The sequence below is a fragment of the Microplitis mediator genome, chromosome 9, assembly GCF_029852145.1.
Source record: "Microplitis mediator isolate UGA2020A chromosome 9, iyMicMedi2.1, whole genome shotgun sequence".
Lineage (NCBI taxonomy): Eukaryota > Metazoa > Arthropoda > Insecta > Hymenoptera > Braconidae > Microplitis > Microplitis mediator.
This window is the reverse complement of record NC_079977.1, coordinates 7,028,129-7,048,378: the sequence shown is the minus strand read 5'-3', so window position 1 is coordinate 7,048,378 and position 20,250 is coordinate 7,028,129. Positions and strand designations below refer to the sequence as shown.

At 30.9% G+C, this 20,250-nt stretch overlaps 1 protein-coding gene across 4 annotated transcripts in view; it reads left to right on the top strand.

Annotated features, from left to right (window-relative positions):
• The window catches only part of LOC130674548 (biogenesis of lysosome-related organelles complex 1 subunit 1), a 90,822-nt gene extending 76,473 nt beyond the window's left edge, over positions 1-14,349 (top strand). The window contains exons 1-7 of one of the 4 annotated variants that reach the window (XM_057479901.1): positions 8,487-8,985; positions 9,066-9,191; positions 10,014-10,137; positions 13,045-13,189; positions 13,473-13,662; positions 13,753-13,893; positions 13,960-14,348. In XM_057479901.1, coding sequence (XP_057335884.1) covers positions 8,604-8,985; positions 9,066-9,191; positions 10,014-10,137; positions 13,045-13,189; positions 13,473-13,662; positions 13,753-13,893; positions 13,960-14,177 — 1,326 coding nt within the window. In that variant the 5' untranslated portion in view covers positions 8,487-8,603 and the 3' untranslated portion in view covers positions 14,178-14,348. Of the gene's footprint in view, positions 1-2,230; positions 2,263-8,484; positions 8,986-9,065; positions 9,192-10,013; positions 10,138-13,044; positions 13,190-13,472; positions 13,663-13,752; positions 13,894-13,959 lie in introns of those variants that run through there. The other 3 variants (XM_057479902.1, XM_057479903.1, XM_057479906.1) reach the window with 3 other exon arrangements.
• The last annotated feature ends 5,901 nt before the right edge of the window (positions 14,350-20,250 follow it).

The following is a 20,250-nucleotide window of genomic DNA, read 5'->3' as shown; positions in this document are numbered from 1 at the left end:
CTAAATCCAACTGACAACTGGTTCAACTGAAAACTGATCTTCTAATTCATCAGTTTCATCAAGATTTTCGTAACTTTCATTATCATCATTTTCAAAACCTTCATCTTCCTCATTTTCAACTTAATCTCGATGGGATCAGATGTTGGTGGGATCAATTTGCAGGGATCATTTATCGTGGTATAAAATTGTTGGGATCAGTTGACGGCACACCGGTCAGTCAAAATAATGATAATTGACAAGAAAACAACAATTAAAAGATTGTCTTCGAAAGCTTCCCGTATGAAAAAACAATACATATGTCCGTTAGTCCGGACCTCCATTCGATCGACCATATTTTGTCGCTACTAAAGAGATATTAATCTACTCTATTCGAAATCAATCGCTGGACATAACATATAAAAATCTGGTGCAAAAGAAAAAAACCCGTTCAAAAAGTGTTACAAAAAATTTCATAACAGTGGTCTTCCAAATTTGAGAACGTTCTAAACTTTGAGTTGAATGTTTTTGGAACTTAAAAAATATTTTTTTAACTGAGTACTTCTTAGGTATCTTTTCCAAAATTTTACAAGCAAATATGATTCGATTTATAAATTTTTCTGACTCTAAAAACGTTAAAAAAATTTAGAAACTAACTAGGAACAGTTTGTGACTCATAAGAACTATATTCAAAAACGAGGTCAGGACGTTAAAAACTTTTTTACTTAAATTTTTTCAAAGCTCTAAATATGATCAACTGAAAGTTCAAAATTGTCTCAAATGGAAGTTCACTGCTTTAAAATTTTTTGGAACATTTTTTTAACGAATTTTTTTTCACGCAGATTACATCAGTTTTTTTAGTAAAAAATTGTTCTCTTTACAAAGATAAAATGTGTATAAAATTTTATTGTACGTATAGATACGATTAAAGGTAAGCGTATCAAAAATAAGTCCTTGAGATAAGTGTATTAATTTGATAAAAATGTAATTATGGATAATATGTAATTAAGAAGTCTATTTTTGTACTCTGTGTCAGTTGAACTGATTAGATATAAAATATTGACAAGGATTTTTTGAGTGCTGTAAAATATTAAAGAGTACCATAAAACGTGAGTACGTGATGCCTGCAAAAGTCAAGTCTATCATAGACGTAGATGATCCCGAGATAAAAAACTACGACCTCATGAACACGGGCAAATAAACAAACGAGACAGAGAGGGCGAGAGAGAAAGAGAGAGTATAAGAATGAGAAATGAGAGTGACTGGCAAAACTTTCTTCATCTCCCTAGTTTGTAAGATAGCAAATATATATAGATTTAACTAAACAGTTTGTATTTGGTAAACTGTTAACACTGTCACGCTCTTGATGGCGTTTCCGGGGCAGCTTTATTGAAACTGCAATCGTGAGACAACATCTGTTTATGTATTTTTTTTTTCACTTTATATTGTCCAACAGGTTAATTGGTTAAACTTTCTCATACTTCGATTACCTATTAAGATTCATACAATTTTTATAATTAATTATTTTTTATGCGAAATTGATTTCCATATTCAGGACGTACAGTTTGAAAAATTTTAATTTTTGTTACACAACCCGTACGGAAAAAGTATATATCCGTGTATATTCGGGCAAATCTGAATATATGCCGCATATATGAGACATATATGCGGCATATATGAGACATATATTCAATTTTGCCCGTATATATCACGGATATAAACTTTTTTCGTACAGGAAAAAAAGGAATTTCCTGGCGTAAGAAATATTTTCTCGCCCCCAAAAAATTTTTGTTTTTAATTGATATTTCAAAAAATTTCATAGGATAAATAAAAATTTTCTTGGAGCGAATAAAAGTATTTTGCATCAAGAAATCCTTTTTTTTGTGTGTAGCCAAATTTTTAATTTTTTTGGACAACTTCAAAAAATTTCTTTTTTTGGTTTTTTGTTCATAACCTTTAAGAAAGTGGACAATATGAATTTTTTTTTCAAAAACTTTTTTTCATCAATTTAATAAAATAAATTTGTTAAAATAATTTTACCTTCGATTTTTGAGTGAAAATTTGAATGCTTTTTTTTTTAACCGAATGAATTTTTTTGAAAAATATTTATGTCAAATTTGTATCTATTGAATAATTTTTATACGAATAATAAATTTTTGAACCAATGGTATTTTCGAACTTATGACGAATTAATAAATAATTAGACGTGTAAATTTATTTTTAAAAAAATACTGTTAAATATTTGTTTTTATAGTTGATGGAAAAATATAAATAAATCCGTTCTCGAGATTGAAAAGTGAGTGTTACGACATGAGGACAACAACCCCGAAGTAAACGCACTCAAATATCCGGGTATTCTGACATAATAATAACTGGTAGTTACATATATATATTTATACTAAACGTTTAACGAGTTAGATAGCGTTGTAACCTACTTATTGTTTCGATAGTTATGTAGTCTCAAATTCACTTTTATTCTTTGTCTGGTCTATGACACGCAAAAATTTCTTAACAACCTCATTAAGAAATTTATAATTAATTATTCAGTCAAAAAATTATTAATTAAATGTTAAAACTTTTTTGATTTATGCCTGATTCAAAAATCTATTAAAGCGCATTTTGAAAGTTATTAATGACCATAATTATAGAACACTCTTTTTTATTAATTTTTTGGTAGTGTTCTGTATATCGATTATTAATAATAAAATATTTGTTAAATGTGAACAGTCAAAAATTTTTAATACTTGCAATTTCTTCCTAAAAATAAAATCTTTGACTTTAATAGAAGTTGAACATGAACATTTATAAATATTTTTTTTTCTGTCACTTTGTGAAAGTATGGAAGACCACGCGCGAGTCTGCATACTTTCCAATCTCACGAGAATCACATTAAAGTGAGTCAACACTTACATTTATCAAAGTAATATGCATTTCCTATATTTGAATTTAATTCAAATGGTCGATTAAGTTTTTGTAGCAAATACTCAAAATTCATATCAATTAGGGAAGAGGGTGACAAGTTTGCACTGATTCTTTGGTGGCGTCCCTCCAAGGAATTAAATAAAAACTGAAAAATAATTAGACTGTGCTTTATAAATAATCGGAACTATTTCGAGGAACTCAAAAAATTACCAAGAAAAATTTTTCAATTCTAATTTTTATTTTCATTCATAACAAAATTTTTATTTAGCAACAAATATTAATACTTACAGTCTAATGTTAAATTATTCGTCACCAGTAGTTAGTAGGGGAAGGGGGGGGGGGGGGTGGCAAAATTGGCTGCCTAGACTTTGAAAACCTACGAATATTTTTTAGCCAAATGGGTTCCTAAAATTTTTTTCCAAAATACAAAAATTGATTTTTTGAAAGGGGCCGTCATGCCCCTTTTTTGAATTTTCTAAACCTATCGAATGAAAAATAAAAAATGAAATTTTTAGTCGATCGTGATAAACTGTGCCGATTAGTTAAAAAATGAACTAATAAAATTTTTGAAGGGCCGTTTTGCCCCGTGAAACAACTTTGATAAAGTGAAATTGAGATGCAGTGGCGTTATCTAGGCTTCTAGGCCAAGTAGATTCATTTTATACATTTGACTATTTAGAATTGTTAAATCGTAAGATGGAAATGAGACTGCTCTCAGCGGATGACTGTGACACGACAATAGATTGCAAGAGAAAGTGAGGAGAATACTTTTGCCATGTATATATCTTCATACTTTTTTTTTTTCTAAATACCAACTTACGTGGGCTGATTGCTCTTTATTACTTTTTCTTGTCTCTTTATCACGCCAGAAATGTCGCTCGGTCCAAGAAAAAGATTTACGAACGAAAGGAATTTCTTAATCGGAACTAAAAAATTATTAGCTGGCATCGCTTCAACAAACTCTGTACTACAAATTTATTACCCTAAATATTTCAATTGCATATCATAACATTCCATTTTTATTAAATTTATTATCCAAGCAATATTTGATAAACTATCCAAGATCGAAAAAATATTTCCTTAAATAAATAAAAAAACTTTTTATTAATTTCATACATGCTATCATTAAATCTAATTTAGTGTTTTTGCTCTCTTCGAGTTATTTTGTTCATCTTCAAAAATTTTAAGCTCCAGATCATTCATTATTTCTTGACTTTTAAATATTTACAGTACAATCTGATTATAAGCAATCGATAAGTACACGGTAAGAAATGCATGGCGTTCAACACTATGCTGGTATGGTCTCAAGACAGATACTAAAATAGTATGTGGACTATTCCAAGACAGCATTGTAACGAGTCCCAGAAGTATAGCGTTATTTACTATACTGTATAGTACTGGAGCTATTGTATTGCTCACACGTATGCATAGCAGGCACGGCGAAACAGCATGGCCCTGAGCATTCCCGCCATAATTTCTGGCGTGTCAATCAATGTATACTATCGTATTACCACCAAAACTATATAGATGTCGTTAGACTAGGTTTATCGGCCAGAAGCAATGTGGATACGGCAATAGCAGTATGGGCCTGACGGCCATACTGACATTGCTGCGTCCGCGACAACTATTGCCAATGTTACTATTCCCGCAATGGTTGAATCATCTATACATACAATTTTATAACCTATAATAATCGTTGATACCATACAGTATGGCGTTGACGCTCATACTGTCATAGTGATATCCGAAAAATATTTCTTACAGTGTAGTATAGAATAAATAACTATTATTATAAAAAACTATCATCCTCTCTATTGCAATTCAGTGATCCCTGACTTTATTTAGAGTAGAACGGTAGAAGTACCATTTGTGGCCACTGCTCCATTATTGGAAATTTACTACTTTCTTTTAGTTAATGAAAAAGTATAAAATAAAATTTCCTTTGTAACAGTGTGATAAAAGTATCTGAGTTCACTGTAAAAAATTTTGAGTCCGCGGTGTGGTGTAAATGATTTAGTGTTACAATTTTCAACACTGCCGGTGTGAAAGTAACACGAGGCACGGTGTCAAATTTTCGACCGTTCAGAACGTTCACACCAAGGGTGTAAATGGATAAATTATTTATTTAGAACTCTCGATTACTTTGACACTAGGTAATTTAATTTTTATTTTAAAATAATCTACATCGATAATAATAATGATATACTAGTGCTGTAACCTATATATTATGTGATAATTTTTAACTACAGATTATATTATCGGATGATGTGAATACCGAACGATGTATGAAAAAATACTCATACCGTGTTAAAAGTACACCATTTAATATTTCACAATTGACACCGAGCAAACTGTGTAAAATTCTCGGGGACCATTTTCACACCAAAATTTATTTACAGTTTACACGATTGAAAAATTAATTACGCCATTGCGTATTTTACAAATTATTATATTTTAATTTTTCAAGTGTCCAAAACTGACCCGAAAGTTGCCAAAAACGGTATTTCTATCCTATAGGAATTTCGTACTTACGCTGTTTTTATAAACGATTGCAGTTTTTTATTTATTTTTATACGGTGTGTTAAGTGACCGGTCTTATTTTTCTGGACACTAATTTCCCAAGGTAAAATGTATCGGCAATAACATGGTGTGTCATAATTTATCATGACAATTTACATGACAATAAATTTTATTTGGATTATTTTTGCTCATGGAAACATTATTTTGGTAATTTTTTTGTCATGAATCATGTCTTTATTTTTCTCATGTCTTTATTGGTGATGGGCTAATACATACAAGCATTACCTCAAAATATATATATTTATTTTATGTATATTTTGACATCAAACTCCTTGACTAGATTTTATAGTAACTGAAATAATTATTTCGGCAACCCTGGTAGAAAGTGCCCGACAACCGCCCGACTGTCGACCAGCACCCGATCAGGGAGTAAAAGTAAGGCCCGATGACATGTACCCGAAAAAAAAAAAATTGTTTTTTTTTTTTTTTAATTTAGTTAAAATTTCTAGACATCCTTTCAAAGCGCACTGCATTTTAACCGGGTAAATAGTCGGGGCAATAACAAAAAACCCAATCAGGTTTCTGAATTCTTTCCTGATCATGCAGCAGAACGTATGCTCGATCGGGTGATTAACTGTCTATCCGATTATTTACCCGACCGGGCTCTTTTGCCGGAGCCATCTCAAAACGCATTACATTCTAACCGGGCTAATAACCTGGGCGATTTCTCGGACCCTTATTTCAAATCGGGCAAATTATATGAAGCCTGGTCAGGTACCCAGAATAATTTCTAGCAGGAAACCATAAGAAATTTCTAAGGATTTAAGCCTCATTCCTATTAAAATTAATTTATTAAGCAGTTTTGTGTTATCGAAATAATAGTTTATGAATATAATCGTTACTTATAAGCTACTTGATCAGTCGATTTTAAAATTTAATCAGCTCTAAGTCTTAACAAACCATTTTAAATGCGGCAAAAAAAACATTTAGATCGTTAATAGCTTGAATAAAAATTAATATTTAATTGCTACTACTGTTATAAATTTGATATAATATATTAATATATTAGAAGGATAAAAAAATAAATGTAACCCGATTGCTTATAAACGAAGCGACGAGTCACAGTTAATAAAACAGTAAAGTGGGGGTACCATTTTGAGATGCCCAAACTTAATTTAAATAAAATAATTAATTATTTACTTCCTTATTTTTGTTGATCTTTATTTGTTTTTCTAATTCAATGCTACGACTTCTGAGCATTATTGCTTCAGTATTGAGTCATAGGAAATATAAAGTAGAGTGTGAGAGTATTAGTTAGAATCGTTATCGCGATACTCTTGATTAATCAAAAAGCCTCGACCGTTTGACTTTTGTAGCCGCAATAATTTAGAGAACCGACATAACCAAGGTCCTCGATTGACGGTTAAATATACAGCAGTATGTGGCAGAGTGTATAGATTACGTGTAACAATCAAAACCAAGGACGTTTTTGTAGATCAACATATACAATGACGATCACCAAAAGTGTTACAGAATATTTTTAATACTTTAATAATACTTATAACATTCACGTAATAACTGTCATTAATAGCTGTAATTTTTATATTTTTTTCATCAATTTTAATGACACAGTTGCCACCAAAAAATGATTTGATCATTCCTACAAAATTATAATTTACAAAAAATAAATTCATTGCTTAAATTAATGAAAAAGTTTTATTAACTTTTACTACTGAAAATGTCACTTTATAATGTCAATGACACTGAAACCTCATCAGGCAACGCATTTCTTGCATAAATTGTCAAATGGATGGCATGGAATCACCCACGCATGCCCTTCAAAAATGCTCTCCAACTCAACTTGGTGAATAACAAAAAAAAAATATTCTAAAAGAAAGACATTTAAAGAAAATTTATCGCGTTCTCAAGCCTAAATGTAAACGATGATACACCACATCCAATACACAGACAAATATATAACTATACTAAACTTAAGTAAGGTGTTTTTCGTGATATTTTTAGTAAATACGACAATAAAAAAAAAACACAGTAAGAAAATTTAAGATAGACTTAAGTGAATGAACGATAATGGTGCATATTATCTTATAAATTTGTATAGTTGATTGTCGTGTTTTGTCATTATAGTGCCAGTGACCGTCAAGTATTTTATGATAAACATTTAGCAGTAAAAGTTATATTTGTATCGAAGAAAATGATTCGTTCAATTCGATTGGGGAGAAAAATTAATTGATTAATAAGGAGTATTCAGACGATCTCCATCGAACATAACAAATAATCAATAATATATTTATTGACGTTAATTAGCTACACTTTTTCTAGCTGCAGTGAATATAAGTAACATTGATTATGGAATTTATCAAGAGTTCATTCATAGGATCGGCCCCTATTCTATTTAAATAACTTTGAAATTGTTCAGCCGATCAGTCCCGGAACACAAACTCAGTTCATTCCAAAAATAGTCAGAAATTATTTCTAAGACCTTGAAACGTAAATAACTTTTTCTTTGTAATACCCGCTGCGAAAGTTTGATTTTCAAGCTCTATGTGGCCAAGGGATAAGTAGTCGATTCCTAAACAACCATATGTAATTTTTAACTTCCCGCTTAATCGAATTTCAAACAGATCTTGACGTTTTGAGGTTCTAGAAAGCTATTCTGACTAATTTCAAGATGATGTCCGAGTTTATGTATATGTGTATGTGTGTACGTACGTATGTTTGTAAATTTTCTGTAACTTTTGAACGGATGAACCAATTTTGATCTTTAAGGTGGCATTTAGGAGTATGTTCTTTTTCGTGAGGTAGGATCAGGTAGTTTACACGGAAAAAAATAATCGGTAGCTGCTACCGATTGTTTATTTCCGGGTATTAATGGACAGTCACAATGTTTCTTACGTTTTTCATAAGATAAAGCCAATTCGATTTAATTATCGACAAAATGACAATTATCATTTACTTCAATATTTGTTACTGTATAAGTAAATGTTCGAGAAAAAATATGGCCATTCAATATAAGTTTTGATCTATATAATTAAACGCTCAGTAAATGTCGTTAGTCATTATCTTTTTTGCTTATTGTTTGGTCATTTCTTTAACTTGCTTGTCAACTTTAACTACATAATTAATAATTAATTTATTAATATCTAATCAGAAAGTTTTAATTTAAAATGGGCGATTATATATACTCATATATATGTGAATTAATTTTTATAAATACAAGTGATCCATTAATATTACAAAAACTAAGACGAGTTAATGTTCTTTGGAAAAATTCTATCGATAAAATTCTTGAAACATCGGATATATGGAAGAGGGCATGTTTGAATGAACTTCCATCGGAACCAATTCCCTGTATGATTACGAAATTATTTCCGATGCTTTATTTTGAAAATTATCATGATCTTGATGATTCGACGGTTTGGCGTACTGTTTACATTTCGTATAGAAAGTGGATGATATTCTCGAAACTTCGAGTTTCAGTCGAAGATTCTTATGATTTTGCTGCTAGATCAAATTTTTCTGAAGGAATTAGGGATTTTGCAAGTTGCGGTAAAGTAGTTAATTATGTTAAAAAACTCTATTATTACTTTAATAGATTGACAATATAACAATCGTATCGTACTTTCTAGATAATTATTTTGCCATTGGAACTACCAAAAATAGAATTTATCTCTTTGATTTTAATCAATTAAATGAACCTTTGTATACAGTAAATTTCGAGAAACCTATAGAAAATATTAGGTTTTGGTCTCCTGGTATAATTTTAATCCTATTTAACAATAAAATTTATTTTCATGATACCAGCATCGAAACTTAAAGCTTTAGTATCTCTACAGCCAGTCGAAACAAGCTAATTTCAAGCCGATGCTGCAAACAACTGCTAGCGAATTTGTAAGTCACAAATACCTTCATACAGCGGACAGAAACACGCGTGTTTCTTCCCTTGGAAAGAAACACAATTATTTCTGCCCGGTGTTAGTTAAATTTAATATTCATCTACAGCCTTATTACTCTCATTTGTTTACTTGTCACTTCAGTTAATTTACTCATTTCATTTTTCAAGTGACAGTTTTCACTAACTAAATAAAATTACTAAAAATGAGTGAAAATACACTAACGCAAAAAGTTAAAGGAACAGAAAAATTTTAGAAATTTTTTAGTAATTTTTGCAAAGCTGTAATTTTGTGAAAAAGATCGAGATTTAAAAAAAAACATTTTATGTATGTAATATTTTTATCTTATTTACTATTTAATAAGTGATTGTAAATCACATATTTCTCATTCTTTAACAGTTCTTCGCATCATCAGCTTGAAATTAACTTGTTTCTTACTGGCTGCTGACACTGAAACTTTAAATTCCGATGCAAGTAATCATGAAAAATATGATGTGTAACTCAGAATAAAACACGATTCCAGACTGCGGAAGACGTCAGCCCTCACCTGCGGCTCGGGCAGCCAACTTCTCTATAGTCTGAAATCGTCTTGTTTCATCCCGTGTCACACAATATACTATTATTGTTTATAATTTATGATAAAAAACGATTATTTCATTACATAAATACTTATAATAATTTCAGCGAGTGGTGACTTATTTTTAGTTACAATGATGATATCTGGAACCATTAAATTTTGGAATATTTTTGCTATGATGGAAGTAGAGTGTATCAATAGTACTGATGATATAAAATCAGACGGTTTATGGTAAAAAAAATTTTAATTTTAAATTAAATAATTATTCTGGATCTGATCCAGAGTGAACGATTTCGTATATTAATTTGCTCTCCTCGAATCGAAATTTGCTCCTGAGGGAAGTTTATTTTGACATCAAAACTACGAATCAGAGTAGATGCGGAGGTTAATAAAATCCAATTCACTCAAAAATGACTCCGCTGGAGAAAAATTCCCTATTACGCCGTATCCCATGCAGGAGCTGCTGAAGTTGAACAACGGGACTCTACTTGGCCCAGCACTGGAGAACCTAGCTTCGGCATACCTATATTGGCCCATGCTTGGCTCAAGATTGGGTACTCAGTCCTGGCCGTTACAATGATCACCCGGGCTTGGGACAAGAATGGGTAACCTAGCCTTGGCCATCCAATGGCGAACCAGAATTAGGCCAGGGTAGGATTACCCAAGTTTGGCTATACCTATGGTTTAATAAGTAGATCATATAAATATATCAGTTCAACATTAGTAGGTTCGTCCAGTAGCTACCGTTCGGACCCAGCAATCAGAAGGACGGCAGTTCGCGCCCAAAGCCCAGCAGAATTTTCACCGAGTTTTTCTAACATCATTTACCTCCCCTCGCGGACTCGGGATTACTCCGAAATCATGGTGAAATTTCGGTGAAATCATAGTGAAATGACAGTGAAATCACTGTAACTTTGTGCCATTTGCTTACTGTGTGATAATTATCATCCGATGGTAATTTTATGATGATTTCACCATCGATTCATAGTAGAATCACAATAGCATAACAGTCAATTTACAGTAGTATAGCTGTAAGTTGACAGTAGTATTACTGTGTATTTACAGTGATTTCACTATCAGTTTATGCTGGATCTGCAGTGCTTCAGTCATGCTTTCTCAGTAATAATACCGTGATCATACAGTGATTTCACAGCAGTCTTACTATAGATTCTTCGTGAAATCACAATAATATCGCTGTGAATTGACAGTAATATTACTGTGATTTCTTAATCATTTAATCCTGGATCTGCTTAGTTTTCATCGAGATTTAGGAGCAATATTGAGATCCTATATTTATTGATTCAAAGATAATAATAATAAAATTAATAATAATATTATAATAGCAACAATAATCCTAATCTTGGTTTTTCAATAAATAAGTTTTCTTGTTTAAAAAAATTATTTAGTATCCATCCCTTTGTACGACTTCATGTAATTATTCCTCTGGAGGATTAAATGCTATTTTTTTACCCTCGGTAAAGAAGGAATTTTATTTTTTTTTAACGCATGATGGGACTCGAACTGCCGACCCTTCGATTGAGAGTAGCTTAAGTCATGTACTTTAGCCCGCTCGGCCACCACACGCATTCGGAACTAAATATTTAATCTGTTACTTCATGCTATTCAATACTATATATACTCAAGATTAAGCTATAAGAAAAATTATTTTATTAAATACTATAAAATTAAAAGAATTCGATATTTATAAAAAAAAAATTTTTGCCTTCATTTGTAAATCATCAAGTTTTCTTAATTTAAGAATATTTTATTTTAAATTATGATAAATAATAAATATTTACTATTGAAATATTAATCTAAATGATACTCTCTTTATTTTTTGCAGTAGTTTAAATTCAATTTATACAGTTTTAAAAAAAAAGTTATTCAATTTTTTTATTTATTTATTTTTTTTCATAATTCTGAAGAATTTTACCGTCTTAAGCTTTTATAAAATTAACTAAATTAGACAATTACAGATAAAGTTTCGCTCGGAAATTCCTAAAATAGCTAAATTTATAATAAATAAAATACATTTGTGCTCAAATATTTGCTAAACTTACAAATAATTATAGGAGCATTTATGAAATAATTGATATTATTTTTTTTTTAATTCCATTTCTATCGATTAATGACATTAAAAATTCAAATTTTTGATTTTGAAATTGGATTAATGATAGATGTACCGTATCAGATCACTATCAAAGTAGAGTGAAATCATGGAGAAAACGCTAATAATTTGCTGTGAAAATATCATAGAGTCACAGTGCTAATACTACTAGGTTGTCATGGGATCACGGTAAATTCATGGTTAAACCACTATGAACTGACTGTGAAACTATTGTAAAGTCACAGAGTTAACACTATCAGATTACTATGGAATCACAGTGAATTCGTAGTGAAATCACGATAAACTGACTGTGAACCCATGATAAAGCCTCAGTGTTACCATTGTTGAGTTACCATAAATCGATAGCTGATCGACAGTAAAATTATCATGAAAGTATGGTAATTTAATTGTAAAATTACTGTAAAATTACTATATAACCAGAGTGACGAAATGGCACAAATCGACTGTGAATTCACTATGAAATTACCATCAATACACAGTAAACTTACGGTAAAATTGATTTCACTGTGATTTCACTGTGATTTCACAGTAACCCCGAATCCGCGAGGGTCACTTGAATGGTTTAAACGTTAATGGTCATAAATTCTACTAGATTAAAAATACTAAAATTGTTTATTAATTAAATTTATTCGTTACCTCGATGTATGGGCCAGGTCTGGCGACCAGACTTATGGCCCGAGATTATCATTCAAGACTTCTACCAACGCTGGGCTAAGACTGGCTTACAAGCTTGGCCCAAGCCTGGGGCAACTCTGGGCCCGTTGTACTTTCCTCTCTGGGTAATACAAGAAATGTATTCCATTCCAGATTTTCTAATTATTTAACATAAATATTCTGTTAAAGTAAAACAACACAAACAGTTTGTGTTAAATTAATTGATTTCTGTGTTGAAAATCAACATAAAAAATTTGACCAAATATTTTTTTAACACAAATACACAAAATTTTTAACTGTGTATAGCTCAATTTTGATTTAATAAACATATTTTTTTTCGTATTTATATTTTTCAGCACTGGTTCAACAAATATATTATTTGCTACGAAAAACGGAAAATTCGATGAATACAAACATACTAAAGATGGTATACGATCATATTATAGAGATAACTTACAATTACAAGGTCTTGAAATCAAATGCTTCCTGGAAAACAACAAAGTAAATTTAGTAATTAAATATGAATATTGATAAAATAACAATTAAAGTTTTTTAAGTACAGAAAAGATCAGGGTAGAATAAGACCCAGGAAAAAGTTAAAATATTTGTAGTTCGGTACAAACTCACAGTTAGATAACAAAATTAAAAATGATGTTTTTTCGGAAAAAGGCTGATAGATAAATAATCTATTTATTGTCACAAAAATCTAAAAATTATTCCATTTCTTATAGTGCTCCGACGTTCCTAATCTAAAAATTCTTTTATCGACTAAAATTTATTGCAGATGATCTATGTATCGACTTTTGGAGATTCCGTAACTTTATTCAATTATCGATATCAAACATCAGATGGAAATTATGATATTATTGAAGAGGATCATAAAGAATTTCCTGTTCGTCTTGGTCACGGTATCTCTGTAATTGAGGATCTCCAGTTTGTATTTCTTACTTCCAATGTTATATTGCAGCTATCAGGTTCAACATAATTTTATTATAAAAATTTAATAAGTGAAATAATAAATTTTATAATAATATGTAATGTCATAAAATTGTGTTTTGTTGTAGCCGATAGAAACGCGTGTCTTTTGATTTACAATCAAGAAACCAACTGGAGTATATATGAACCATTTAAAAACTTCGGTGACAGGGATGTTATAACTGCTGGCATATTACACGGAAAATTTTTGATTTTGGGATTCAAAACGGGTATTTAATGTTGAATTTTTAACTATTCTTTGTAGTAAGTACAGTTGTTACTGTTTTTTTTTACAGGTCATGTACGGATTTATACTGTAGAAAATATTGAAGAACTTAAAGCTTATGAATTAGATCTTAATTCAGGAATTGAGTATGAATTAAGTAATTACCTAGATAATGAAGAGATTGAACAGTTGCAAGTCGCTGAAACTCAAGGAAAATTAATTATTATTGCGATAACACCATTCATTGTCTATTCGATTAATTTTTTTTCTATAAACAGTCCTCAGTAAATAATTATTCAAGTATTATATCATTATTATAATACGGTGCTGATGAAGTGCGAACTCATTAGAGTATTATTAGTTTAAAAAATCTAATCATGACGCATGTATTCAAATTTTTTAAGAAAATAAAAATAAATTATAACGGCTGGAATATGTATAGGATATATATAGTCTAGTTACCATTGCTGCCTACCAGTCAGGAATTTCAATGTTAGGCCTGAGTGCGGCCTTGCCACAGACTTTCCTAGTTTCGTCTAACTTCGGCAAATTTCAGGTTACCATTGCTACCTACCAGTCAGGAATTCCAATTGTATGCCGTACTTCGGCAATGCCACAGAGTTTTGTGATCACAATCGAATCTGAAATTTTTTCGGCATGCCAATGTTCGTTTTGCCTCATGAAAATCTAATTAGATACGAATCAGGCTTTCCTTACTTAGGCAAGCCTAGTTCGGGCCAAGCTGATTTTTCGGCAAGCCTTACCAAAATTTCTAGTCGGGGCCTGGGGCACGAAGACCCCTTAAGCCGGTTTTTTCTTTTTGTGGCTTTTAACCATCAAATTCATTTATTTTCCGTCTATTTCGAAAGAATCAGTCGAAATTTTGCAAAAAATTAAAAAAAAAAAAATTTTTTTATTTTCCGTGAAGTTATGACCTCTATAATGTTTTTATCATATTTTAGGCCAATATGTGATATGTGGGGTAAAATGGACCACTCAACAAAATTATTTTTTAACTTCCCGCTAAGAAAATTATAAATTTTCAAAAATTCGGGAAGTTATTGGTTTCGGTCCGATTTACGAAAATCGAATTTCCATCAGATGTCGACGTTTCGAGGTCCTAGGAAGCTATCCTGACTAATTTCACGATGATGTCCGAGTGTACGTATGTGTGTACGTACGTACGTACGTATGTATGTATGTATGTAAATATTCATAACTCTTGAACGGATGAACCGATTTTGATCGTTGAGGTGTCATTCGACGCGGCTTGTTAATGTCTTGAGGCCGTAAAAATTTGAACTTAATCGGTAGGGTGCGTTCAGAGATATTTCAAAAATAAAATTTTTTCGAAAATGTTTTATTTGGATAACTTTTAATTTGCTCGATGGATTGATTCCAAAATCTAATCAGCTCTAAAACTCTATAAGCCGCGTCGAATGCCACCTCAACTATCAAAATCGGTTCATTCGTTCAAGAGAAGCCGTTGACGAAAGAATTCAAAAAAAATTTTTTCCTTGGTTTTTTTGAAATTTCTCAAAAACGGCTAAATAAATCAATTTCAAAATTTGATCAGCTTCAGAACTTGATAAAACGCGTCGATTGCCACCTCAACCGTCTCAATCGGTTTATTCGTTTGAGAGATATCGTTGGAAAAAAAATGGTGAAAAACGTTTTTTTTTCGAAAACAACAGCATAGAAACGTATTTTCGAGCTCGAAGAGCTCGAAAATGTATTCACAATAATGTTTTCGAGGTTCTTGAGCTCGAAAACAGCGGGAAGTTTTGGGGCTGGCCCGCAGGGTCAACTGACAGACCGATTTTTTTTCTATTTTCCGAGTCAAGTTAATTTTTTCGTTATAATTTTTTTTTTTAGTGGTCCATTTTACCCCACATATCACATATTGGCCTAAAATATGATAAAAACATTATAGAGGTCATAACTCGACGGAAAATAAAAAAAGTTTTTTACCTAATTTTTGAGGGGGGCCTTCGTGCCCCAGGCTCCCCTACATTTATAAATTTTTTTTTCCTAAATCACTTACCGTGATTCTAAAAAAAACAAAATGAGATTCCGACTCGAATCTCTGTGGATCGAAAAAAATTTTTTGTATGACCACCAAAAATGTAGAAATGAAAAAAAAATTATCAGAGATCATTGGGGGGAGGATTTGATGATACTTCGACTAAATTTCAAGGGTACTCGACTTCGGATAATTTTTAGCTGAAAAACAGTGATCACCGCAAATCGTCTTTTTTGCAAAAATTAAAAAAGTGTGATTATAATGACAAATTACATATAAAAATTATTCAAAAATTTCAGATCCGCTGCAGCTAGTAGAAAGTAGGATTTTTAGGATTTATTCAATCATTTGTTTTTTTCATACTTTATTACTCCATGAATGAATTAAAGCGGTTGTCTTATATTAGTGGTTTAACAGATAAAAAGGATACCAATTTTTCAGGTATAACACGATCGCTCAACAAGATTGTGGGTTCACTCGTTCCTGCTGAGATTTAAACCAAACTCGAAACATGAATGGAACTGCACTAACCTGAGGTTTTATGATTACATACTTACCATCTCACAAAACTGTGCAGGTAAATTGACAGATTTCAATACTCAAGAAATCATCGAATGAAAAAGTTGATGATAAGTTTAGAAAGGCCAAAACAGCAGATTTGAAACTCATATATATAACTACTCATATATATAAATACTAAAAAATTTGCATTAAAAATGAATTTGTAGAAAATTTTTTTTCAATCGACCTTGAATAAGTTTAGCCACAGTAGGAATCAGTATAGACAAGCGATGGGAAGGATCCACTGATTCCCGAGAAACCTCAAACTAAATATATGAAGTAACGCCTGCCTCGCACCAACTAATAGAGAGTTAACTTGTATGGGAAGTGTTGCGTAGACTTGTTGAGATGAGATCGAGTATTATAAGAATTCTAAACGCCTAATATTTATTTCCCTCTCTCTTTTTTTCATTCTTTTCATCTCTACCTTGTTATGTATTTAAATCACACATGTGACGGCCCTGAGCATAAGCTCTTCAGGTAATACACCAAAAGGTTTTTAGTGTGTCAAGGACACTAACCCGACGGTTGTAGTATCGTTGTTTTACGTATTTATGTATATAATACAAGTAGATCTCTATACTGAATCGTCCAGTTGAGATAATAATCGCTCAACCTTCAAATATTGTGTGTATGTTTTTTTTATTTATTTTTTTCAGTTCTGTATTCATTGAAAATATTATTCAAAATATCATTAACCTTAGGTTAATTATAGAACAATAAATAAAAAAAAATAAAAATATCAAAGTCAAAAGAATTCATCATTTAGCATACATTGATAACTGATAATATAATTACAAATAGCTACAAATATTATACAAAGTTCATCTAAAAACATTTTTAAATAATAAAAGAAATTTTTTTTTAGTAAAACGCAGTTTTAAGTATCAGATAAAAATTAATTATATACTGTAAAAAGAGCGGTGTTAAAAATGGACTTAATTTAACACCACACGATGTTTAAATGAAATAACACAGATGGACACGGAAAAAAATTTACTGTTGCTGCAACAGGAGGTATTCATGTTGCAGCAACAGGAAAAAATCCTGTTGTAGCAACAGGATTTTCCTACAGCTGCAACAGAGGGCAGCCATGTTGCAGCAACAGGAAAAAATCCTGTTGCAGCGACAGGATTAATACTGTTTAGTAAAATATAATTACACAGTAAAAAATGTTGTGTCATCGCGTCAAAAAAATTAGTGTTAAAAATTTTTGTGTTAAATATTTAACACTTTTTTGGGTTGATTAAACAGAGTAAATGTTAAATGTACACATAAAAGTGTTAAATATTCACTATTATATTTTACTATTAAGTCGCAACAACTGTATTAATCCTGTTGCAGCTGCAGGAAAATCCTGTTACTACAACAAGATTTTTTCCTGTTGCTGCAACATAGCTGCCTCCTGTTGCAGCAACAGTAAATTTTTTTCCGTGTAGGCGGTGTGATTTGGCGGTGTTAAAATACCGGTGTTAAAATCCCACGCATAGAAATTAGAAAAAAAAAGTGTATTACATATAAAAAATATAGGAATTTAATGAATGTTATCTGGAGGAAATTTCAATTTTACTATGTACTTATTTAAATAATCATTTATGCTATGCGTAATTTATTTAAAAATTGCACAATTTTACGACCACCATTTCCATTATCAATAATTTAATTAATTAATAAAAACACTGTCTAACTGTAGTAAATGAATAAGTAAAAATATTCATAAAATAAAATATTTTAACACCGAGAAATTTTTTTAACACCGATAAAGAATATTTAATCTGGTGGCGGTGTTATTTTAACACCGCTTTAAGTGTTGAAATTTAACACCGAAAATTTTAACACCTATATCGTTTGGACTTACCTCGGTTTTTTTTAGTGTTTAATGACAGACTCAAAACAAATTTTTTTTTTCCAAAGCATATTATGTATTTGTCAAATAAAAAATAAATTTGACGAGCTCGTAAATAAAAGAAAAATTTAAAAACTGATATTTCAGCAAAATATCGCATTTTTAAAAATAAAAATACTCAAAATATGAATACTTACATTTACTACTGAACTTACTAATTAATTAGTCTAATTAAAATAAAAATACTTATTAGTATCGTCATCTGACTAGATGGTACGTCATTTTTATTTAATTCAGGGCCAATTTCGCCTCTTATAGTTTCAAATTGATAAAAATTTCAAGGTGTCCGTCTTGCCCCTTATCTTCTATATAAACGTACTATTCATTATCGTATAAATATAATGGAGTAATTAAGATTCCATTAAGATATACATATATATTGTTATATATTTCGATGCAATGTTTCATTACGTGTTAAATAATTCAATAATTAACTTTTTTTTTTTCCATAAAATTTTTCGAAACCGTCAGTACGCGTCAAGTTATAAAAATAAAAAAAATTATGGCCAGCTACGCATTATATGAAGAAAGAAGTTACCAGACCCGGAAACATTGAGCGATAAGAAATCCAGCGCGTGTATCACCCTAGCTTATCCCAGGGTCATCTGTTTGAAGCACGTTTTTTTTTAGATCAAAGCTAATTTCATTGGGCAAGTTATGGTTGTATAATTAAACATAACTAATATCACTTTCAATGAAAGATAGTCAACATTTTTTTCTTATTACTAAATAAATTTTAATTTATAGAAGACAATGCAGAGAAAAGAGCAGTGGAAAAATTACAGTTTTTAGTGCAAAGACAGGGCCATCGTGAAAAAACTTCAAGTATTATAATTTGCATTGTGAAAATTGAGACTACTTTTTGTAATAAAGTAATATGAGTAATATAATTACAATTATAGATACCAAATTTTACAGTTTCTAGTGTATTATTATAGTTGAATGAAACTTGAAAATGTCAGTTATTTCAAGCTGTACAGCGTGGTTCCTTAAGGTCCACCAAGGTAGCACCGTTTACGGTAACGGAAGGTGCGCCTTTATCGACTCGAAGTACGTACCCGGGTCAAAAAAATAACTTGATTTTAACTTTTCTGACTTATTTGACTTGCTTTTGACTTAATTAACTTGATTTGACTGCTATAATTCTTTTGACTTGAATATGACTTTTTGAACTTAGAAATTTAAGTCAACTAAGTCAAATCCAAGACAACGAGACTTTCATTTGACTTGGTTGGGGTAAATGTGTACTAAGTAAGACAACTAAGTCAAAACCGAATGAATTTTTGTATCTTAAAATATGAAAACACATTTGGTTTTGACTTGCTTTTGACAGAGTTGTCTTACTTAGTACCCATTTACGCCAAACAAGTCAAATCGTCTCGTTGTCTTGGATTTGATCTGGTTGACTTAAATTTCTAAGTTAAAAAAGTCATATTCAAATCAAAAGAATTGTAGCAGTCAAAATCAAGTTAATTAAGTCAAAAGCAAGTCAAAAAAGTCAAAATCAAGTTATTTTTTTGACCCAGGTATGTTCCAGGGAGACGAACGAATATTCCCGAGTCAAAAATAAAACTTGATTTAGACTTGGTTTATCAAGTTGAAATTGACTTGGTTTAGACTTATTCGACTTAAATTATAAAGCGAATAAGTCAAAACTAAGGTGAAACGTGAAAAACAAATTTTACACTAAAAAATACTGCTTGCTTTTGATTTGGTTCAACAAGTCAAAAGTAAGGTGAATGACTGTCGTGCTCGAAGTGAAGACGAATAAGTTCAAACTAAAATGAAAAAAGCTCTAAAAGTTGACAAAAATTTAACTCAAGTCGAAAAAGTCGAGATCTTATCGAAAAATCGTCGGCAAATCAATAACT